The sequence below is a fragment of the Oryctolagus cuniculus genome, chromosome 13 (assembly GCF_051225735.1).
Source record: "Oryctolagus cuniculus isolate XC-2025 breed Fujian yellow rabbit chromosome 13, ASM5122573v1, whole genome shotgun sequence".
Lineage (NCBI taxonomy): Eukaryota > Metazoa > Chordata > Mammalia > Lagomorpha > Leporidae > Oryctolagus > Oryctolagus cuniculus.
The window spans coordinates 64,578,054-64,601,543 of NC_142879.1; the positions used below are offsets into that span (position 1 = coordinate 64,578,054).

Here is a 23,490-nt window from a genome sequence, read left to right on the forward strand (position 1 = left end):
GCCATAAGCAGAGTAGAAGTCTTCTCCTCCTGTCAACGAAAAGTACTTCCTTTTTTGATGACCACTTCTTTCCACTGGTATCTCACCCACCAAGGGCCTTCATGTAGGATATTTTTTTGCCACAGTGTCTTGGCTTTCCATACCTGAAATGCTCTTGTGGGCTTTTCAGCCAGACCAGAATGCCTTAAGGACTGATTCTGAGGTCAGAGTGCTACTTAAAGCAATTGTAATTCTATGAGTTGACTGTGCACTGCTTCCCATATTGGAGCATTCACTCTTTTTAAATTTTATCTATTATTGTTACCAGACACTTAATCCTATTTACATGATCACTTTAACACTTAATCCTATCCATATGATTACTTTTAACTCTTATGATGGTATTTTTACCACCCAGCTTAAGGGGATTTGGGGTCCCATGGCAAGATTTTAAACTGTACCCTTAGAAGTAAGTCCTTAGGAATGTATGCAGAACTATACAGCTTTAAAGTTACAAACTTCATACACTTCATCATTGCAACTTTAGGAACATGGTGATTCTTCAGACAGTACTCACACTCCCAGCCATACTCCCACCTTACTTCATCCTCCCACTCTTATTCCCACTCATTTTTTACTGAGATCTATTTTCAATTGACTTTATACACAAATGATTAACTCTGTTAAGTAAAGAGTTCAACAAATAGTATGAAAAAAAAAACTCTTCCTCAACAGTCAAGACAAGGGCTGTTCAAGTCATTGCTTCTCAAGTATAATTTCACTTCTACACATTGCTTTTTAGGTGCACTATTAGTTATCACAGGTCAGAGAGAACATATGGTATTTTTCCCGCTGGGGCTGACTTATTTCACTAAGTCTGGTGTTTTCCAGATTCATCTATTTTGTTGCAAATGACCAGATTTCATTTTTAACTGCTTTGTAGTATTTCATAGAGTACATATTTCATAATTGCTTTTTCCAGTCTTCAGTGAAAGGCACTTGGGTTGATTCCATTTCTTAGCTATTGTGAATTGAGCTGCAATAAACATGGGAGTGCAGGTAACTCATTCATATGTTAATTTTATTTCCCTTGGATAAATTCCCAGGAGTCAGATGGCTGGGTCATATGGTCTATACTCAGATTTCTAAGGTATCTCCATACTGTCTTCCATAGTGGTTTTACCAGTTTACATTACTACCAACAGTGGATTATGGTACCTTTTCCCCCACATCTTCGCCAGCATTTGTTGTTTGTTGACTTCTTTATGAAAGCTGTTCTAACTGTAGTGAGGTGAAACCTCATTGTGGTTTTGATTTACATTTCCCTGATGGCTAGTAATCCTGAGCATTTTTTCATGTGTGTTGGCCATTTGGATCTTCTCTTTGGAAAAATGTCTGTTTAAATCCTTTGCCCATTTCTTAACTGGATTGTTTTGTCATTGAGTTTTTTAATCTCTTTATATATTCTGGTTATTAATCCTTTATCAGTTGTATAGTCTGCAAATAATTTCTCCCATTCTGTTGATTGCCTCTTCACTTAAATGTTTCTTTTGCAGTACAGAAGCTTCTCAATTTGAAGTAATCCCATTTATTAATTTTAGCTTTGATTGCCTGTGCCTCTGGGGTCTCTTCCAAGAACTCTTCACCCATGCCAATGTCTTGCAATTTCCCCAATGTTCTCTAATAACTTTATGATATTAGGTTGTAGGTTTTGGTCTTCAATCCATTTTCAGTGGATTTTTGTGTAAGTTGTAAGGTAGGAGTAGGAGTCTTTTTTTTTTTTTCTTTTGACAGGCAGAGTGGACAGTGAGAGAGACAGAGAGAAAGGTCTTCCTTTACCATTGGTTCACCCTCCAATGGCCGCTGCAGCCAGCGCATCGCGCTGATCCGAAGCCAGGAGCCAGGTGTTTCTCCTGGTCTCCCATGCGGGTGCAGGGCCCAAGCAGTTGGGCCATCCTTCACTGCACTCCCGGGCCACAGCAGAGAGCTGGCCTGGAAGAGGGGCAACCGGGACAGAATCCGGCACCCCGGCCGGGACTAGAACCCGGGGTGCTGGCGCTGCAGGCAGAGGATTAGCCTATTGAGCTGTGGCGCCGGCCAATAAGGTAGGAGTCTTGCTTCATACTTCTGCATGTGGAGATCCAGTTTTCACAGCATTGTTCTTTAAAAAGACTGTCCTTGCTCCAGAGATTGGTTTTAGCTCCTTTGTCAAATGTAAGTTGGTTGTAGATGCTTGGATTTCTGGAGTTTCTATTCTGTTCCATTGGTCTATCCATCTGTTTCTGTACCAGAACCAGGCTGTTTTGATTATAACTGCCTTGTAGTATGTCTTGAAATCTGGTATTGTGATGCCTCTGGTTTTGTTTTTGTTGAATAAGATTGTTTTATCCATTCAGGATCTCCTGTGTTTCCATATGAACTTCAGCATCATTTATTCTGAATCTGAGAAGAATGTACAAGGTATTTTGATTGGAATTGCATTGAATCTGTAATTTACTTTTGGAAGTATGTACATTTTGATGATGTTGATTTCTTCAATTCATGAACATGGAAGATTTTTCCATTTTTTGGTATCTTCTTCTGTTTTCTTTCTTTAATATTTTGTAATTCTCATCGTGGAGATCTTTGACATCCTTGGTTAAATTTATTCCAAGGTATTTGATTTTGTTTGTAGCTGTTGTAAATGGGTTTGATCTTAGAAGTTCTTTCTCAGCTATGGCACTGTCTGTGTATACAAAGGCTGTTGTTTTTGTGTATTTATTTTATATCCTGCTACTTTACCAAACTCTTCTATGAGTTTCAATAGTCTCTCAATGGAGTCTTTTGGATCCGCTACATATGGAATCATGTCATATGCAAATAGGGATAGTTTGACTTCCTCCTTCCCAATTTTGTATCCTTTTGATTTCTTTTTCTTTTCCTAATGGCTCTGGCTAAAACTGCCAGGACTAGCAGTTGTAAGAGTGGGCATCCTTGTCTGGTTCCAAATCTGAGTGGGAATGCTTCCAACTTTTCTCCTTTCAACAGGATCTGGCCATGGGATTTTCATAAATTTCCTTGATTGTGTTGAGGAATGTTCCCTCTGTACCAAATTCGCTTGGAGTTTTCATCATAAAAGGCTGTTGTATTTTATCAGATGCTCTTTCTGCATCTATTGAACTAATCACATGGTTTTTTCCTTCATTTTGTTATTGTGATGTATCACATTGATTGATTTGCAAGTGTTGAAACATCCCTGCATACCTGGGATAAATCATACTTGATCTGGGTGAATGATCTTTCTGATGTGTTTTTGGATTCTATTGGCTAGAATTTTGTTGAGGATTTTTGCATTTATGTTCATCTGGGAAATTAGTCTGTATTTCTCTTTGTATCTTTTTTCAGGTTTAGGAATTAAGGTGATGCTGGCTTCATAGAAAGAGCTTGGGAGGATTCCCTCTCTTTCAATTGTTCTGAATAGTTTGAGAAGAATTGGAGTTAATTCTTCTTTAAATGTCTGGTAGAATTCAGCAGTGAACCCATCCAGTCCTGGGCTTTTCTTTGTTGGGAGAACGTTTATTAATGATTCAATTTCTCTCTTGGTAATGGGAATATTTAGGTTTTCTATGGTAGTTTGTATGTGTCCAGGAATCTATCCACCACTCATATGAGATACCAGTGTCATAGGTGGCAATTTTAACCACAACACTGCCCTCCTACAACTTAATTTCTTTATATGTTTGTTGCTATTGTAAATAGTTAAATTTTTCAAATTACACCTCCTAACTAGTCCTTGCTTTTTTATAAAATACAATTTACTTTTTTTCAAGACTTTTTTTTTTTACAATGAAACTGAACATAAATGTGTGTGTGTGTATGTTTGTGTGGCTGTGTCTATATATTTGTGTGTATTACATCTATATTTGTTTTTAAGACTTAGTATATTTTATTTATTTTCATTTTATTTGAAAGACTGGGAAAGATTTTTTTTATGATTTATTTATTTGATTTTAAAGGCAAAGTACAGAGGAAGAGGAAAAGACAGAGAGAAGTCTTCCATCTTCTGGCTCACTCCCTAAATGACCACAGTGGCCCAGAGCTGGCCAGGCTGAAGCCAGGAGCCAGGAGCTTCATCTGGGTCTCCCACATCGATGTAGAGGCCCAAAGAACTTGAACCATCTTCCACTGCTTTTTTAGGTGCATTAGCAGGGAGCTGGAATGGAAATGAAGTGGTTGGCACTCAAATCAGCACCCATAATTGATGCCAGCACTATAGGCCACAGTTTAACTTGCTGTACCACAGCACCAGCCCTAAGATTTATTTTTTTAGATAAGTTTTGAACTCACAGCAAAATTGAAAGACATATCCCATATGCTCCCTGTCCCTACACATGGCCATCCAACCCCCACTCATTCTCAGTATCCCCTACCACAGTGGTATATTTGGAAGTGATGAGCCTACATTGACACATCAACACTCAAAGTCCACGCTTGACATTACGAGTCTCTCTCAGTGTTGTATGTTCTGTTTATTTAGACAAATGTATAATGACATGCATGTGCCATTATAATATTGTGAATATTATTTTCACTGCCCTAACAATCTTTGTTCCGCCTGTTCATCCTTCTTTCCCAGCAACCCTGGGTAACCATTGATTTTTTTTAAAGATTGATTGATTTATTTGAAAGACAGAGCACTGGGCCAAGGGTGTTGGTGGTGGTGGTGATCAATCCATCTTCCTTTCACTGATTCGCTCCCCAAATGCCACAACATTAGCCAGGCAGAAGCCTAGTCCTAACCCTTGGCCAGGCAGAAGCCAGAAGCTAGGAATTCCTTTCTAGTCTCCCATAAACCACTGATTTTTACTGCCTCCATAGTTTTCTCGTTTCCAGAGTGCCATATAGTTGTACCTGTATAGTATGTAGGCTTCTCAGACTGGCTTCTTTTCAATTAATTAGCAACATGTGTTCAAGGTTCCTTTATGTCTTTAAATGTCTTTATAGCTCATTTCTTTTTAGTACTGAAAAATATTCCATTGTCTGAATGTACCACCATGTAACTTCCTCCTGTTGAAGGACATCTTTGTTGCTTACAAGGTTTGAAACTTAGTTGCTTACAAAATGCTACCAATATCCATGTGCAGATTTATGGTAGGTGTTTACTTTTGTAAGAAAACACCAAAGTATCTTCCAAATTAGCTGTGCCACTCATACCAGCAATGAGTGCTCCTGTTGCTTTACATTCTCATAAACACCTAGTGTTATCAGTGTTCTTTTTTTTTTTAATAAAGATGTGTTTATTTATTTGAAAGGCAGAGTTAAAGAGAGGAGAGAAAGAGAAATCTTCCATCCGCTCTTCCCTCCCCAAATGGCTGCAATGACGGGGGTTGGCCAGGCTGAAGGCAGGAGCCAAGAGCTTCTTCCAGGTTTCCTGCATGGGTGCAGGGGCCCAAGGATGAACTATCCTCCACTGCCTTCCCAGGCACATTAGTAAGGAGCTGGATTGGAAGTGAAGCAGCCGGTACTCAAACTGGCTCCCCTGTAAGATGTTGGCACTGCAGTTTGTAGCTTCGATCTTCTGTGCCACAGCACTGACCCTTGCGCTCTTCTTTAACATTGTGATGCTTATTCTGAGTCTTTTGCCTCTTTATATAAATTTTAGTATCAGTATGTTAATATCTATAAAATAAATGTCCTGGAGTGATTGGAATAACATCGAATGTATCAAGTTGGGAAGAACTGACATCTTGATAATATTCCGTCTTTATATTAATGAACCTGGAGTTATCTAGTTTGATTTCTTTCATCAAAAGAATTAAATGTGATGATAATGTGATACTGTATTTTTAATTTCAAATTCTACTTCTTCATTGCTGGTGTATAGGAAAGTGATTGTATTTGTATATTAACCTTGAATATTTATTTTTAATTAAATGATTTTATATACAATCATATAGATCTGTAAATTGAACTATTTTTGTTTCTGCCTTCCAAAATCAATGTATTTTTTGTTTCCTTTTCTGATTCTTTTAGCTTGGACTTCCAGTACAGTGTTAAAAAGTGGCAAGAAGGACATCCTTGCTTTCTTCCTAATCTTTGCTTTAGCTTCCTGAAGAAAAATCTAGTTTTCACCATGAAGTATGATGTTAGCTGTGGGTGTTTTTGTAGTTTTTTGTTGTCAAGTAGAGGAATTCCTCCATTCCTAATTTACTGAGAGTTTTAATTTTGAATCAGTATGGTTTTTCTAATGCTTTTATGAATATGTCAATATGATTATATAATTTTTCTTGTTTAGCCTATTGATATGACAGATTACATTAGTTGTTTTGTAGGTGGAACCAGTTCTGCTTAACTCTGGTGGATTCCATCTGATTATAATGTATAATTCTTTTTTAACACTTTTGGATGTCAATTGGTAGTACTACATTAATGATTTTTGTATCTATGTTCATGAGGCATGTTGGTCTTTAATTTTATTGTAAAGACTTTGTCTGGTTTGGGAATATGATGATGCTGGTCTCGTAGAATGAGTTAAATATTTCCTCTGCTTCTATTTTCTGAAAAAGATTGTTGAGGACCAGTGTAATTTTTCCTTAAATGTTTAGTAGAATTCACCAGAGAACCCATGTAGACCTGGTGCTCTCTGTGTTTTTACAGATTATTAATTATTGATTCTGTTTATTTAAGAGATAAAAACTGATTCATATTGTCTACTTCTTGTTTGAGAGTTGGTTGTTTGTGCTTTACAGGGAATTGTTTTATTTTATCTAGCTTGTCAAATTTGTGGACTTAGAGTTGTTCATGGTATACCTTTATGATCTTTGCTTCTCCAAGGAATTTGTAGAGGTATCTCTCTTTCATTTCTAGTTTTAGCAGTTTGTATCATCTTTCTTTGTTCCTTAGTGAGTCTGGTTAGAAGCTTATTGATTTTAGGGATCTTTCCAAAAACTAGCTCTCAGTTTTATTAATTTTCTCTATTTTTTCTTACTTGTAATTTTAATTTCTGCTCTAATTTTTATTATTTATTTTGCTACTCTGAATTCAATTTTGTTTTGTTTGTTTGCTTGCTTAATTTCCTAAGGTAGAAGCTTAAATTATTGATTTTATTTATTTTTTAAAATATTTTTTATTTATTTATTTGACAGGTAGAGTTACAGACAGTGAGAGGGAGAGACAGAGAGAAAGGTCTTCCTTCCGTTGGTTCACCCCCCAAATGGCCGCTACGGTCCAGAGCTACGCCAATCTGAATCTAGGAGCCAGGTGCTTCTTCCTGGTCTCCCATGCGGGTGCAGGTGCCCAAGCACTTGGGCCATTTTCTACTGCTTTCCCAGGCCACAGCAGAGAGCTGGACTGGAAGAGGAGCAACCGGGACTAGAACCCGGTGCCCATATGGGATTCCGGCTCCACAGGTGGAAGATCAGCCAAGTGAGCTGCGGTGCCAGCCCCAAATTATTGATTTTAGATCTGGGTTCTTTTATATAAAATAAGTATTCACGATTATAAATTTTCCTCACAGCAATGCTTTCAATGCATTCCATAAATTTTGATAACTGGTGTTTCATTTTCATGTAGTTCCCAATATTTTAAATTTTTAGACTTTCTTCTTTATCCCATGTGTTATTTAGAAGCGTGTTGTTTGATTTCCGTGTGTTTTGGTGTTTCAAAGTTATTTTCTTTTGGTTTCTAGTTTAATTCCATAAACAAAATTATGTAATATCTATTATATGAAAATTGTCAAGGTTGTTTTATGGCCTGGAATGTGGTATATCTTGGTGAATGTTCTATGTGAGCTTGAGAAGAATATATAGTCTGCTGTTTTTGAATGAACAATTAGATTTTTAATATAACTCAATAGTTGTTAATTATATCTAATTGACTGAAGTATTGTTGAGTTCAACTGCACACTTAGTAATTTTCTGTCTACTGAATCTGTCCATTTTTGATAGAGTGTTGTTAAAGTCTCCAGTTATAATAGTAATTCACTTGTTATCCTTGCAGTTCTATGATTTTTTTTCCTCAAGTGTCTTGGTGCTCTGTTATTAGGTATATCCATTTTAAATATTATTATGTCTTCTTAGCTAATTGGCCCCAAATGCCTGAAATGACCATGTCTAGGCCAAGCCAAAGCCAGAAGCCAGGAACTCAATGAAGGTCTCCCATATGAGTAACAGGGACTCAGCAGCTGCTGCGTCCCAGGTCGCATATTAGCAGGAAGCTGGAACCTGGAGCAGAGCCAGAACTTAGTCCTAAGGACTCCAATATGGGATGCAGGCGTCCCACATGGTATCTGAACTGCTGTGCCAAATGCTTGCACTGGGTCTTTTTTTTTTTTTTTTATTAATTCTGAAAATCTGCCTTTTAATTGATAACATTTGAATTATTAATGTTCATGGTTACCATTTGATATAGTTGGATTAATATCTATCATATTTGTTATTATTTTCTAGTTGTTACCCTTGTTTTTTTCCTACTTTGTTTTCTACTTTTTGTGTCTTATGTGGTTTCATTTATTTTTAATTATTTTCTTCTGAAGTTTTAATTAAATATTTTGTATGATTCTATTTTCTCTCCTTTCTTAGTATATATGATACTTCTCTTTAAAAATTTTTTAAGGCCGGCGCCGCGGCTCACTAGGCTAATCCTCCGCCTAGCGGCGCCGGCACACCAGGTTCTAGTCCCGGTCGGGGCGCCGGATTCTGTCCCGGTTGCCCCTCTTCCAGGCCAGCTCTCTGCTGTGGCCAGGGAGTGCAGTGGAGGATGGCCCAGGTGCTTGGGCCCTGTACCCCATGGGAGACCAGGAAAAGCACCTGGCTCCTGGCTCCTGCCATCGGATCAGCGCGGTGCACCGGCCGCAGCACGCCGGCTGCGGAGGCCATTGGAGGGTGAACCAACGGCAAAAGGAAGACCTTTCTCTCTGTCTCTCTCTCTCACTGTCCACTCTGCCTGTCAAAAAAAAAAATAAAAAAATTTAAAAAATAATAAAAATAAAAAAATAAAAAAAAATTTTTTTTAGTGGTTGTCTAGCAGTTTTCAATAAATGTTTACCAAAAAACTTCATACTTCAAAATAACCCTATACCACTTCACAGGTAGTGTGAGTACCTTATAATAAAATAATCATAATTCCTCATCCCTGTCCCCTGTATCCTTATTGTCATTCTTTTTAATCTTATATAAGCATACCTAAGCATACACACAAACAACATGTACAGAAGCATACATAATTGTATAGTGTTGCTGCTGTTCTTAACACACTATTATCTGATCAATTAAGACTAAAAACAATAAAAAGTTTTTTTTAATATTTATTTAATTATTTGGAAGGCAGAGTCACAAAGAGAGAGGGAGAGACAGAGAGACAGATCTTCCATTCACTGATTCACTCCCCAAATAGCTTCAAGAACCAGAACTTGACCAGGACTAACCCAGGAGCTTCTTCTAGTCTCCCACGTGGATGCAGGGGCCCAAGCACTAGGACCATCTTCCACTGATTTCCGCAGTACATTAGCGGGAGCTAGATTGGAAGTGAAGCAGCCAGGTCTCAAACTGGCACCCATATGGGATGCTGGTGTGACAACACTGGCCCCAGTAAAAGTTTTTTATTTTGTCTGCATCTTGTGGTCTGAATGTGTGTGTCTCCCCAAATTCAAATGTCAAACAGCGGTGCGCCGGCCGCAGCGCGCCGGCCGCGGCGGCCATTGGAGGGTTAACCAACGGCAAAGGAAGACCTTTCTCTCTGTCTCTCTCTCTCACTGTCCACTCTGCCTGTCAAAAAAATAAATAAATAAATAAATAAAAAATTAAAAAAAAAAACCACAATTCCAAACTGATAGTATGAGGAGATGGGGCTTTAGGGAGGTGATTAGGATTTGGAGTGGAGCCTTCATCTTTGGGACCAGTGCTTTTCATTAGTGTGAGGAAACATCTGAAGCAGGCTAGCTTTATAAAGAGAAGAGGTTGCATTGGAGGTTTAAAGTCTAAATAGCACAATTCAGTCCCATTGTGGTGGGAATGTATGTATGTGTGTGTATGGTCTCTCTCCCTTTCTTTCTTTCTTTCTTTCTTTCTTTCTTTCTTTCTTTCTTTCTTTCTTTCTTTCTTTTGTTTGTTAAAGATTTATTTACTTATTTGAAAGTCAGAGTTGCATAGAGAGAGGAAGAGGCAGAGAGAAAGAGAGAGATCATCTATCCCTGGTTCACTCTCCAGATGGTTGCAATGGCCAGGGCTGGTCCAGGCCAGAGCCAGGAATTTCATCTGGGTTCCAAGTTTCCCATATGGGTGGCAAGGGCCAAGCACTTGGGCCATCTTCTGCTGCTTTTCCCTGGCCATTAGAAGGGAGCTGGATCAGAAGTGGAGAAGCTGGGATTTAAACCGGCACCTATATGGGATGCCAGTGTCACAGGCAGCAGCTTTATGTGCTATGCCACAATGCTAGGTCCTTTCCCTTTCCTTATAAAGTCAACAGGATTCAATTACGAGGGCTGTAACCTAATGATGCAGTGTAATCTAACCAGATTACATATGCCCTACATCTATTCAAATTAAGTTTCTACCTCATTAATACCATTAGCATAAGACTTTGAGAATTATACTCCTACATGAATTCAAGGGGGGGGGGGGCAAATCATGTTGAAACTATAATAGTGCTGACCCCAGAAACTAGCTGGCTCCTGTCACCATCTGAGGACATAGCTGGAAGATGCTGTCTATGCACCAAAAAGCAGGCCTGCACCAGACACCAATTTTGGCTCTTGGACTTGCCAGCCCACAGAACTCTGGAAAATAATTTTCTGTTGTTTATAAGCTACCCAGTTTAAGGTGTTTTATTATAACAATTCAAATGGACTAAGATAGAAAAACTTCATGTAAGCCTTCTACTATGCTCTTCCTTTCTTGTGTCTAAGTTTCTGGCCTAAATTATTTTATTTTTCTCTAAAGAACCATTTTTAACATTTCTTCAACAAACTTATGAAAATTTTGTTTGAGAAGCTTTCTGTTTTACCCTTGAAAGAATTTCACAGGGGACAAAATTCTAGGTTGGTATGTATTAGTTTTCCCTCTCAATGTTTTTTTTTTTTTTTTTTTTTTTTTTTTTTTTAGATTTTATTTTTTTGAAAGACAGAATGATGGAAAGTGTGAGAGAGAGATTTTTTTATCCACTGGTTCCATCCCCAAAGAGCTGTAACAGCCAGATCTGGCCAGGCCAAAGTCAATAGCCCGGAACTCCATCTGGGTCTCCCACGTGGGTGGCAGGGGCCCAGGTATTTGGGTCATCTTTCACTGCTTTCCCAGGCACATTATCAGGGAGCTGAATCAGAAGCAGCCAGGACTTGACAAGCAGCAACTTAACCTACTGCGCCACAGTGCTGGCCTCTCTCAATAGTTTAAATATTTCACTCCATTCTCTTTTTTCTTGCATCATTTCTGAGAATTTGGATGTAATTCTTATCTTTGCTCCTTTAATAGGTAAAGTGGGTTTTTCCCTCCCCTCTGGCTTCATTTAGGATTTTTTTTTTGATCTTTGACTTTCACAATTTTTGAAAATGACATGCCAAGTATAGTTTTGTTTAGCATTAATCCAGCATGATATTCTCTGAATTTCCTGGTTTGTGGGGTGGTATCTACCATTAACTTTGGGGAAATTGTCACTGTTTCAAATTTTTTTTTCTTTTCCTCTCTCTCTTCTAAAATTCCCATTTAGCATATTTTATACTTTTTATAGCTGAATCATAGTACTCAAATACTGTTGGTTTTTTTTTTCTGCCTTTGTTCTCTTTGTATTTCAGTTTTGGAGGTTTCTATTAATATATCCTTAAGCTCACAGATTCCTCAGCCATTTCTGTATAGTGGTGAGGCCATCAAAGGGATTCTTCATTTTTACAACAGTGATTTTTGTTTTTTTAAGAATTATTTTATTTGTTTGAAAGACAGAGTTACAGAGGGAGGTAGAGCCATTCTACTGGTTCATTCCCCAAATGACCACAATGGTCAAAGCTGAGCTGATCCAAAGCCAGGAGCCAGGAGCTTCTTCCAGGTATCCTATGCAGGTGTGCAGGCCCAAGGATTTGGGACATCTTCTACTGCATTCCCAGCCACAGCAGAGAGCTGGATGGGAAGAGGAGCAGCCAGGACTCGAACCAGCACCCGTATGGGATGGCACTACAGGCTGGGGCTTTAATCCACTGCGCCACAGCCCCAGACCCTGACAGTGCTTTTTATCTTTAGTTTTTCTTTTCTTTTTATTTATTTTATTTATTTATTTGACAGGTAGAGTTATAGACAGTGAGAGAGAGAGACAGAGAGAAAGGTCTTCCCTCCACTGGTTCACCCCCCAAATGGCCATCGCTGCTGGAACTGCGCCGATCTGAAGCTAGGAGCCAGGTGCTTCCTCCTGGTCTCCCATGTGGGTACAGGGCCCAAGGACTTGGGTCATCCTCCACTGCCTTCCCAGGTCACAGCAGAGAGCTGGACTGGAAGAAGAGCAGCCAGGACTTGAACCAGCGCCCATATGGGATGCCTGCGACGCAGGTAGAGGATAAACCAAGTGAGTCACTGCGCCGGCCCCTCTTTAGTTTTTCTTTGTGTTTCTTTCCTAGGATTTCTTTCTCTCTGCTCATATTATGCATCTTTTCTCGTACATTAGAACCCTAGCATATTAATCATAACTATTTTCATTTTCCTGCCTGAGAATCCCAACATCCTGGCTATGTCTGCTTCTAATGCTTGATATATTTCTTCAAACTGTGTTTTTTTGTCTTTTAATATGCCCTCTAACTTTTTCCTGATAACTGGATAAAAGGAACTGCTGTTAATAAGTCTTAATTAAAATAGTGGTAAGGTGTGGTGGAAGGGGAAGCATTCTAATTGTTCTGCAGTAGAGTATCAGTCGCTTAGTGAGCCTGTGACTGAGTTGTGGACTTCATCAGTGCCTGTCAGCTTTTTGTTCCCTCCTTAGATACAACAAGGTGGCTCGCACAGACTGGAGTTGGGTTTGTGTTTTCTTGGTCTCAGGTCAGATAGGCTCTGGGTAACTAGTTTGTCCTGAGTGCAGACTTTGTTAAGAAAAGAATTTTCTGGGGTGTTTCAGAATGGCATCCTTTTCCTTCCTCCGGCAGGAAGCATGAGGGAACCTTTTTCTGGTATTTACTCTGAGAACCTGGCTGAGCTCCTACAAGTAAAGCCTAGAAAAGTGTGAGCTTTTGCTTCCCATGAATGAGTGCTCCTGGGGGTAGGTATTCGGTGCAGTGATAAAGCTGTGCTTGGGATGCCTACATCCCATATCAGAGCGCCTCAGTTGAGTCCCAGCACCTCACCCCATTACAGCTTCCTGCTAATGCATATACTAGCAGGCAGCAGTGACAGCTGAAGTAGCTGGGTCTCTCCACGAGGGAGATCCATATTGAGTTCCTAGCTACTCGCTTCAGTCTGGGCCATCCCTAGCGATTGTAGGCATTTGGGGAGTAAACCAGCAAATAGAAGACTTCTCTCTCTTCCTCTCACTCTCTCTCCCCCTTTTTCAAATAAAAAAAATTGTTAATGGGTCCTCTTGGAGTTTTAACTCTTAGATTTGTCCACACCTAGCCTCCAGCAATTCATCAGTCCCAGTTCAGTATTTCCCACCTCAGCACTTGTTCCCAAGGAGGTTTCTGCTACAGAATCATGCTTCTCTACATCTGCCTATCTGTCTCTTCAACTTTGTGGGCAACAGGATTTAAGAAGATTGCTTGGTTTTTCAGTTTGTCAGCTTTTAACTTGTTTTTAGGATGGATTGGCGGCGATGTCCAATTTCATTACATGCAGAACCAGAAACCACCTTACTTTTGGAATATGACATTTGTATTCAGCAGCCTCGCTAAATTCTTATATTAATTGTAGCAATTTATTTACATACTCTCTTAGAATTTTTTAATTTTTTTTTTGACAGGCAGAGTGGACAGTGAGAGAGACAGAGAGAAAGGTCTTCCTTTGCCGTTGGTTCACCCTCCAATGGCCGCTGCGACTGGCACGCTGCAGCCGGTGCACCGCGCTGATCCGAAGCCAGGAGCCAGGTGCTTCTCCTGGTCTCCCATGGGGTAAAGGGCCCAAGCACTTGGGCCATCCTCTACTGCACTACCGGGCCACAGCAGAGAGCTGGCCTGGAAGAGGGGCAACCGGGACAGAACCAGCGCCCCGACCAGGACTAGAGAACACGGTGTGCTGGCGCCACAGGCGGAGGATTATTATTGAGCCGCGCCGCCGGCCACATACTCTCTTAGAATTTTAACAGCTCACATCACCTCTAAGTAAAGATGGTTTTGTTTATTCTTTTCTGCTAAATATGTCTTTTGCTTCTTTTCTTCTGACTGCTTATGAAAAGGGTGATACAGACCCTCTTGTATTATTCCTGATCTCAGAGGGAAGGCTCTCCTGAGTTCATATTTTGGATGATATTTTTTACAGGGCTTCTGGTTGATACCTTTTACCTGGTTAAGGAGGTTCCCTTTTATTCTGTTGGCTGTGAATTTTTCTGATGAGCTAGTGTTGATATTTATTCAAAAACTATCTGCTTTCATTTAAAAGTTTAGTTAGTTGGGTTTTTCTTCTTTACTATGTTAATCTGATGTATAATAGTAATTAAGTAATTAAATTTCCATAACCTTAAATTCTGGGACAAGCCAACATAATCTTGATAAATTTGTCTTCTTTGTATGGTTGCAAAGCTGAAACTTAAAGGAATTGAAGGAAGAAAAAAAAATTGTCTTCTTTATACATTGATGGATTCAGTTTGCTAGTATCTGTTTGCTTCTCCTTGTGTGTGTGTATCCATGAATGAGATTGACCTGTGATTTTAATCCCTTGTACAATCCTTTTCTACTTTTTATATTAAGAATATGTTCAGGGGCCGGCGCTGTGGTGTAGCAGGTGAAGCTACCACCTACAGTGTTAGCATCCCATATGGGCGCTGGTTCAAGTCCTGACTGCTCCATTTCTGATCTAGCTCTCTGCCATGGCCTGAGAAAGCAGCAGAAGATGGCCCAAGTCCTTGGGCCCCTGCACCTACATGGGAGACCCAGAAGAAGCTCCTGACTCCTGGCTTCTGATTGGGCCAGCTCCGGCCATTGTGGCCAGCTGGGCAGTGAACCAGTGGATGGAAGACCTTTCTCTCTCTCCCTGCCTCTGCCTCTCTGTAACTCTGCCTTTCAAATAATAAAAATAAATAAATCTTTTTAAAAAAGACTATGTTCAACTCATAAGTTAAGAATTTTCATCCTTTTCTATTCTTTGAGAGTTTGCACAAGATGGGAAACATGTTCCTTGAAAGTGTGATAAAAACTTGCATAGATCCACTTGGGTCTGAATTTATGGTGGGGGGATTTTCTGATTATAAATTCAGTTCCTTTCATTGTCAGCAGACTATTTTGGAGTTCTAATTCTTGTAAAATCAGCCTATAAGTAAAGTGTTTCTAGTCATTTATCCATGCCTTGAGTTAGTTGTTGTGGTATCAATTTTATTGTCATAAAGTTGCTTATAACATCCTTCTATTTGTTTAATCCCTGAAGTAGCTGTTGTTATACCTCTTTGAACATTTTTAATATTTTTATTTGTGCCTTCCTTTTGTTTCTTTGTTATTCTGAGTTATTTCTATTTTATTCATCTTTTCAGAGAATCATCATTTGATTTTGTTGAATTGTTGTATTACTATCACTCTTATCTTGTACTTGCTTTCTTTTCTTTTTTAAAGATTTATTTATTTATTTGAAAGTCAGAGTTACACACAGAGAGAAGGAGAGGTAGAGAGAGAGAGAGAGAGAGAGAGAGAGAGAGACAGGTTTTCCATCCACTGGTTCATTCTCCAGTTGGCTGCAATGGCCAGAGCTGCGCCCTTCCGAAGCCAGGAGCCAGGAGCTTCTTCCTGGTCTCCCACGCAGGTGCAGGGGTCCAATGACTTGGCCATCTTCTACTGCTTTCCCTGGCCATGGCAGAGAGTTGGATCAAAAGTGGAGCAGCTAGGACTTGAACCGGCGCCCACATGGGACGCCGGCACTGCATCTGGTGGCCTTACCCACTACGCTGCAGCGCCCGACTTTCTTTAAAGTTGTTCTTCCACAGTTTGGAGATTCCTCAGAAACCTGAATATAGCCCTACCACATGACCCAGCCATCCCACTCCTCAGAATTTACCCAAAGGAAATTAAATTGGCAAATAAAAGAGCTGTCTGCACCTCAATGTTTATTGCAGCTGAGTTCACAATAGCTAAGACATGAAATCAACCTAAATACCCAGAAGACTGGATAAAAAAATTATGGGCTATGTACTGTATAGGATACTATACAGCAGTAAAAAAAAAAAAAATGAAATCCAGTCATTTGCAACAAAATGGAGGGATCTGGAAAACATCATGCTGAGTGAATTAAGCCGGTCCCAAAGGGACAAATACCATATGTTCTCTCTGATCTATGACAACTAACTGAGCACCTAAAAGGAAACCTGTAGAAGTGAAACGGACACTATGAGAAACAATTACTTGACCAGCCCTTGCCTTGACAGTCAAGGAACAGCTCACTATTTTATTTCTTCTAATGTTTTCTTGTTATATTTAATACCATTGGTTGAACTCTTTAGCTAACACACAATTATTCTTAGGTGTTTAAATTTAACTGAAAATTGATCTCTGTTAAAAATAAGAGTGGGAATAAGAGAGGGAGGAGATGTACAGTTCTGCACAGGCTCACTCGGACTTACCCCTGATGGTAGAGCTAGAAACATGCCATGAGATTCTAAATCCCAGTAAGGTGGCATGTACCAATGCCATCTTACTTGTCAAAGTGGTCAGTTTAAGTTCATAATTGATCATAAAGATAGGATTAAGTGTCAAAGGGATCACATAAACAAAACCAGTGTCTGCTAGTAATAACTAATAGAATTAAAAGGAGAGAACAGTCCAACATGGGAAGCAGGATACACAGCAGAATGGCAGATGTCCTAAAGAGCACTCTGGCCTCAGAATCAGTCCTTAAGGCAGTCAGGTCCAGCTAAAAAGCCCATGAGAGTATTTTAGGCATGGAAAGCCAAGACACTGTGGGAAAAAAATGACCTAAATGAAAGATCTCTGTGAGTGAGATCCCAGTGGAAAGGACAGGCCATCAAAGAAGGAGGTACCTTTCTCTGAAGGGAGGAGAGAACATCCACTGTGATTATGGCCTTGTCTAAATAAGGTTGGAGTTTGTGAACTCAAGAGGCTTCCATAGCCTTGGCTGCTCACGACAAGAGCCTCAGGTGATTACTGACGTCATAAATAAGAGTGCCAATTGTTAAATCGACAACGGGAGTCACTGTGCACTTACTCCCCATGTAGGATCTCTGTCCTTAATGTGTTGTACTATGCAAATTAATGGTAAAACTAGTCTTCAAACAGTACTTTATACTTTGTGTGTCTGTGTGGGTGCAAACTGTAGACATCTTTACTTAGTATATACTAAGTTGATCTTCTGTATATAAAGATAATTACAAATGAATCTTAATGAAGAATGGAGTGGAAGAGGGGGTAGGAGATGGGATGCTTTGTGGGTAGGAGGGAGGTTATGGGGGGAGAAACCACTATAATCCAAAAGCTGTACTTTTGAAATTTATTTTTATTAAATAAAAGAAAAAAAGAATGCAGGAAAAATAGAGGAGTCATTAAAAAACAGTTGTTCTTCCAAACATATTATATTGATTAGCTAGCCCATTGTACATAAAGCTTTCTCTTTTCTAATGTATAGATTTAAGGTAATACATTTTCTTTTTAGGACCATTATAATTGCATTCAATGAATGTTGGAAATATTTCTTAATTGTAATTTTTGTTGTTGCTCAGAACTAATTCTCTAATGCTTACTATAGTTTTTTTGATCATGAGTTATCAGAAATGCATTTTTCAATTTACAGACATTATGATCTTTTATTTTTTATTGGATTCAAGCCTAACTGTATGGCAATCAGAGAGCTATGGGACCAGGTTTTTTAGGCTTCCAATGTAAAAGATGTTTATAATTGGTCCATGAATACCTAAAGATATGTATTTTTGTATTGTTGGGTGAAATAATCTATTTATGTATAGTAGATTGTATTAAGTGTGCTATTCAAATCTTCAGTGTGTTTATAAGATCACTGTTGGTTTGATCTATCAATTGGTGACAGAGATGTGCTAAAATCTTCTACTATGATATAACATTTTTCCTTGTAGGAATCTAAATCTTAGCTTTATATTTTGAAATTAGCTTTATTTATTTATTATTTAATTTTTAATTTATAAAAGAACAAATTTTATGTATTTCATTATGCATAGATATGTTTTATATATATAAATGATACTTATAAGTGAACATAATGATACTTCCCATCATACTCTCTCTCCCTGCTCCTTCTTTTCCTATTTTTCTTTAAATTTTTGTAATGACATATTTTCAGTTTACCTTATTATCACAAGCTTAAACCTCCACTAGATTAGAATTTAACAAGTAACAAGTAGTAAACCACTGCCCCTCAGAGTATAGACAAGGGCTATAAACAATAATCAAATCTCAAAATGTCCATTTCACTCATATACATTACTTTTTTTTGTACTCTGTATACTAGTTACCACAGATCAGAGAAAAATATGATATTTGTCTTTTTGGGGCTGGTTTATCTTTTTGATGCATACAACTAAAATATTAAGCCTTTCTGATTAATTGAAACTATTTGTAGAGACTCTGCTTCTCACTTGTTATGCGTTTTCTGTTACATTCTGGTTTTTTGTATTATTATATTTATATATCTCTATCTTTTGATCTTCAATTTTTATGTAAACTTCTGCTTTAGGCATATCATTTGTATGTGGTATTGAACTGGATTTACTATGTTTCCTGCTATGACAAATTTTTGTCTTTCAAGATTGAGCAATTTAGTGTTTTATCTCTATAATTACTGATATAGTTAGTTTTGTATGTATAGTAGAAATAAATGTGCCTGCTTGAAAACTTTCATAAATCTAGAATGTTCTAATTTTCATCATTCCTTAGCCAGTTCTTTAGTTCTGAATCAGTTTTTTCCTCTTTATTGTGTGTGTGTGTGTTTTTCTTTTGTTTTGTTTTGTTTTGTTTTGTTTTGTTTTGTTTGACAGGCAGAGTGGACAGTGAGAGAGAGAGACAGAGAAAGGTCTTCCTTTTCCATTGGTTCACTCCCTCAATGGCCGCTGTGGCTGGCGCACTGCGCTGATCCGAAGCCAGGAGCCACATGCAGGTTAATCCACCGCCTGTAATCCTGGCATCCCATAGAGTTCTGGCTGCTACACTTACGATCCAGCTCTCTGCTGATGTGCCTGGGAAGGCAGCAGGAGATGGTCCAAGTGCTTAGGCCCCTACACCCAAGTAGGAGACTCGGAAGAAGCTCCAGTCCGGCCCATGCCTGGCTGTTGAGGCCATTTGGGGAGTGAACCAGTGGATGGAATATTTCTTTCCCTGTCTCTCCCTCTCTCTCTCTGTAACTCTGCCTTTCAAATAAATAAAACAAACCTTTTATAAAAAAGAAAGATTTGCTGGGAAAACAATTCTATTTTGACAGATACTCTACCTTTGCTAAATGTGCTAAATTACAATGGTTTTGAGGTTATAGCTCTGATTTGTGCTTGAGGTTGACAACTATATATATCCATATAATCATAAAATAAAACAGCATATAGAATTATTTTTATTTATTGGAGAGATACAGAGACCTTGCTTTTTCTGGGTCACTCCCCAAATACCTGCAACAGCAGGGGCCAGGCCAGACTGAAACCAGAAGACTAGAACTTAATATATGTCTCTTACATGGGTGGCAGAGACCAAAGAACTTGAGCCATCACTACTGCCTCTTAGGGTTCACATTAACAGGAAACTGGAATTGGACTCAAATCCAGGTACTCTTATACAGTATATGAGTATCCCAAGTGATGTCTTCATTGCTATACCTAATGCCCAACCCCTCAAAATATTTTCATTTTATTTATTTTTTAAAGATTTGTTTTATTTATTTGAAAGACAGAAAGAGAAAGAGAGAGAGTTCTTCATCCACTAGTTCACTTCCCAAATGGCTGCAACAGCGAGGACTGGGCCAGGCTGAAGCCTGGAGCCAGGAGCTTCATCTGGGTTTCCCACATGGGTGCATGGGCCCAAGCACTTGGGTCATCTTCTGTTGCTTTCCCAGGCCGTAGCAGAGAGCTGGACCAGAATTGGAGCATCTGGGACTCGGACTGGTGCCCATATGGGATGCTGGCACGTTAGCAGAAAGATGGGTCAGAAGTGGAGCAGCCAGGACTCAAACTGGTGCCCGTATGGTATGGACCTTCTATGCCACAATGCCAGCCCCTAATTTTTTATTTTGTGCATAATACTGTACTAGGTACCTTGTAGCATCAGCAAATGAAAGAATATAGTCCTGAAATATTGGCTTTTAGAGATTATATGAAAATACTATATACACAGATAATTTTAAAGTGAAAAAAGCACTTTCTATAAAACATACAACTAAATATACAATTAAATATTGTTTCTTTTAGGGCTGGTGAATGAAGAGATCAACAAATAAAGATATACAAATATAATAATACAAAAAGCCAGAATGTAACACAAAAAGCGTAACAAGTGAGAAGCAGGGTCTCTACAAATGGTTTCAATTAATCAGAAAGACTTAATATTTTAGCTATATGCATCAAAGATAACCAGTCCCCAAAAGAAAAATATCATATTTTTCCCTGATTTGTGGTAATGAAGAATTTGACCTATATTGCAATATGTAAACACTATAGGCTTTTTTTCCAAAGGTTTATTTTATTTATTTGAGAGGTAGAGTTACAGACAGTGAGAGGGAGAGACAGAGAGAAAGGTCCTCCTTCCTTTGGTTCACTCTCCAAATGGCCGCAACAGCTGGAGCTGCGCCTATCCTAAGCTGGGAGCCAGGTGCTTCTTCCCAGTCTCCCATGCGGGTGCAGGGGCCCAAGGACTTGGGTCATCTTGTAATGCTTTCCCAAGCCACAGCAGAGAGCTGGATGGGAAGAGGAGCAGCCCGGACTAAAACCAGTGCCCATATGGGATGCCGGTGCCGCAGGTGGAGGATTAACCTGTGCCAAAGCACTGGCCCCCACTATAGGCTTTTTAATGTAGAATGATAATATCAAATTTTTAAAGAAAATTAATCATGCAACTTTGATTATGTGAACTGCAGTATTGTTCATGAAGCATGCTTTCCATAATGACAAATGAGAGTCATAGACATTGTTAAATATACATACGGAAGTGATGTTATAAAAATGTAGCCTCTATTTATCCATAAATTTGTAATGAAATACAGAGAGAATTTGCAAAGGTTTGGAAATTATTACTGAGGGTAGAACATTCACATTAATTTTTAGCATGCCATTTACTAAAATATGTTTTCTTTCTCTCCACAGAAATCTCTTTCACAACTTAACCCAGGTAAAAATTTTCTAAATTTTATGTATCTTTTGTAAGTCACTACTATACTGTTTCTCATATTCCATATTAGCAGACTAGGAAGTTAGAGCGGTGGTACTTGGAGTAAGTTTTGAGGAACCATAGTGAGGCTGCATAAGACCTATTCAGGAAGTGCACCCTCTTCCAACCACACATCTGCAAGAGGATGGGTTTTCCCCTATATCCATCTACCAAATGCACAGCCACAGTGTGAATGCAGGAGCAGAGCTGATTATTCAGATGTCTTCTATTAATGCGCACATGAAAGAGATTGTGAAAATATGCAGCAGTCATTTTTTTGACCAATTTTTGTTTAAAATATTTAAATATTTTAATATTTAAATAGTTTAATATTCAAATATTTAAATATTAAATTTATTGAATTTAATATTTAAAATATTATTTTAATTAAATATAATTTAGATAATAATTTAAATTTAAATAATAATCCACATAAATCAAAATTTAAAAATATTAATTTAAATTTAAATAATAATCCACATAAATCAAAATTTAAAAATATTAATATTTTAAAAAATATTAGCTAGCATGTAATAGGTTTATCATTGTTTTAAAAATAAGTAAATACCTTTTTTAAGATTTTTTTTTATTTCTTTGAGAGGTAAAGTTACAGACCGAGAAAAGGAGAAACAGAGAGAAAGGTCTTTCATCTGCTTGTTCACTCCCCAAATGGCTGCAATGGCTGGAGCTGAGCTGATCCAAAGCCAGTAGCCAGGAGCTTCTTCTGGGTCTCCCACTTGGGTGCAGGGGCCTGAGCACTTAGGCCATCTTCCACTGCTTTCCCAGGCCATCACAGAGAGCTGAATTAGAAGAGGTACAGCCAGGACACAAACCAGAGTCCATATGGGATGCCAGCACCACAGGGGGAGGCTTAATTTACTAGGCCACAAAATAAATAAATATCTTAAAATGTTCTCAGTTTTAATCTGCTCTATGGTAAATATTGATAGATCTAATCCACATAAATCAAAAGCATTGTAAAATCTTCCATAATTTCTTAGAGTATGAAAGGGCCCTGAAATCAGAAAGTTTTTATCTTTTTCATAAAGATTTATTTATTTACTTGAATTGCAAGTTACAGAGAGAGGGGGAGAGAGAGAGATAATCCATTTGCTGGTTCAGTCCCCATGCGTCCACAGTGAGGGATGAGCCAGATCAAAGCCAGGAGCCAGGAGCTTCATCCAGGTCTCTCAGGTGGGTGACAAGGACCCAAGCACTTGGGCAGCCAAGAGACAAACTGGCACCCATAATGGGTTAATGGGATGCTGGCATTGAAAGCAGTAGCTTTACCTCCTACGCCACAATGCTGGCCCCTATTCAGTTATTATTAATGCTATAGCTACAATAATGGTCAAAACCAAGAAAAAATATTATCATTGAGGAATAAATTGTAAGATAAACAGAAATCGAAAGGAGAACTTCCACACATAGAATATATACAGACCCAAATAATACAGGTAACCTCCATCACATTCAAAATCCATTGGAATACCTACAGAAAGTATATGTATTGTGTAAAATGCTAGTGCCCAAGTAACAGACCTTTGCATTAATATAGGTGCGTGTGTGTATAAAATTCAAAAACAAGAAAAGGAGTTTATTGGTAGTCAGAAATAATTGAGACTCACAGCCAGAGTTGTAAGATCGAGTTCTGAATAAAGAATGTTAAAATAGAAGTTAAATGCTATTGTGTAAGGGGTGAGGTTGTAGCATTCATATGAGAATAGGAAACAAAGACTTCAGCCTGTGGTGAAGGAGGAGCTCATCTCCTTATATAAAAACTGGATTTTAAAAAGGTTACGGGGACTAGTAATGCTCTACTCACTGGCATATGTTAATTGCAAAGAAATAGTACATCCCTTTGGGGCTATAGATGGACAAGGAATTACCTAAAATGCCTTTCGGGTGATGTCCTAGTTTAACAGTCTGAGGCTTGACAAACTAGTGCAAAGAAATAAACACAAAAATGACTTTTCACGCAAAAAATTCCAAGAGCACAGACTATTACAAAAACCCATTTCCAGGGGCCAGGTCCATGGCCT

General features: G+C 38.6%; 1 protein-coding gene across 1 annotated transcript in view; it reads left to right on the forward strand.

Moving 5' to 3' along the window:
- Nucleotides 1–23,490, forward strand: part of CATSPERE (catsper channel auxiliary subunit epsilon) — a 175,277-nt gene that overhangs the window by 26,731 nt on the left and 125,056 nt on the right. The window contains exon 6 of the mRNA XM_089311658.1: nucleotides 21,385–21,409. Coding sequence (XP_089167784.1) covers nucleotides 21,385–21,409 — 25 coding nt within the window. The remainder of the gene's footprint in view (nucleotides 1–21,384; nucleotides 21,410–23,490) is intronic.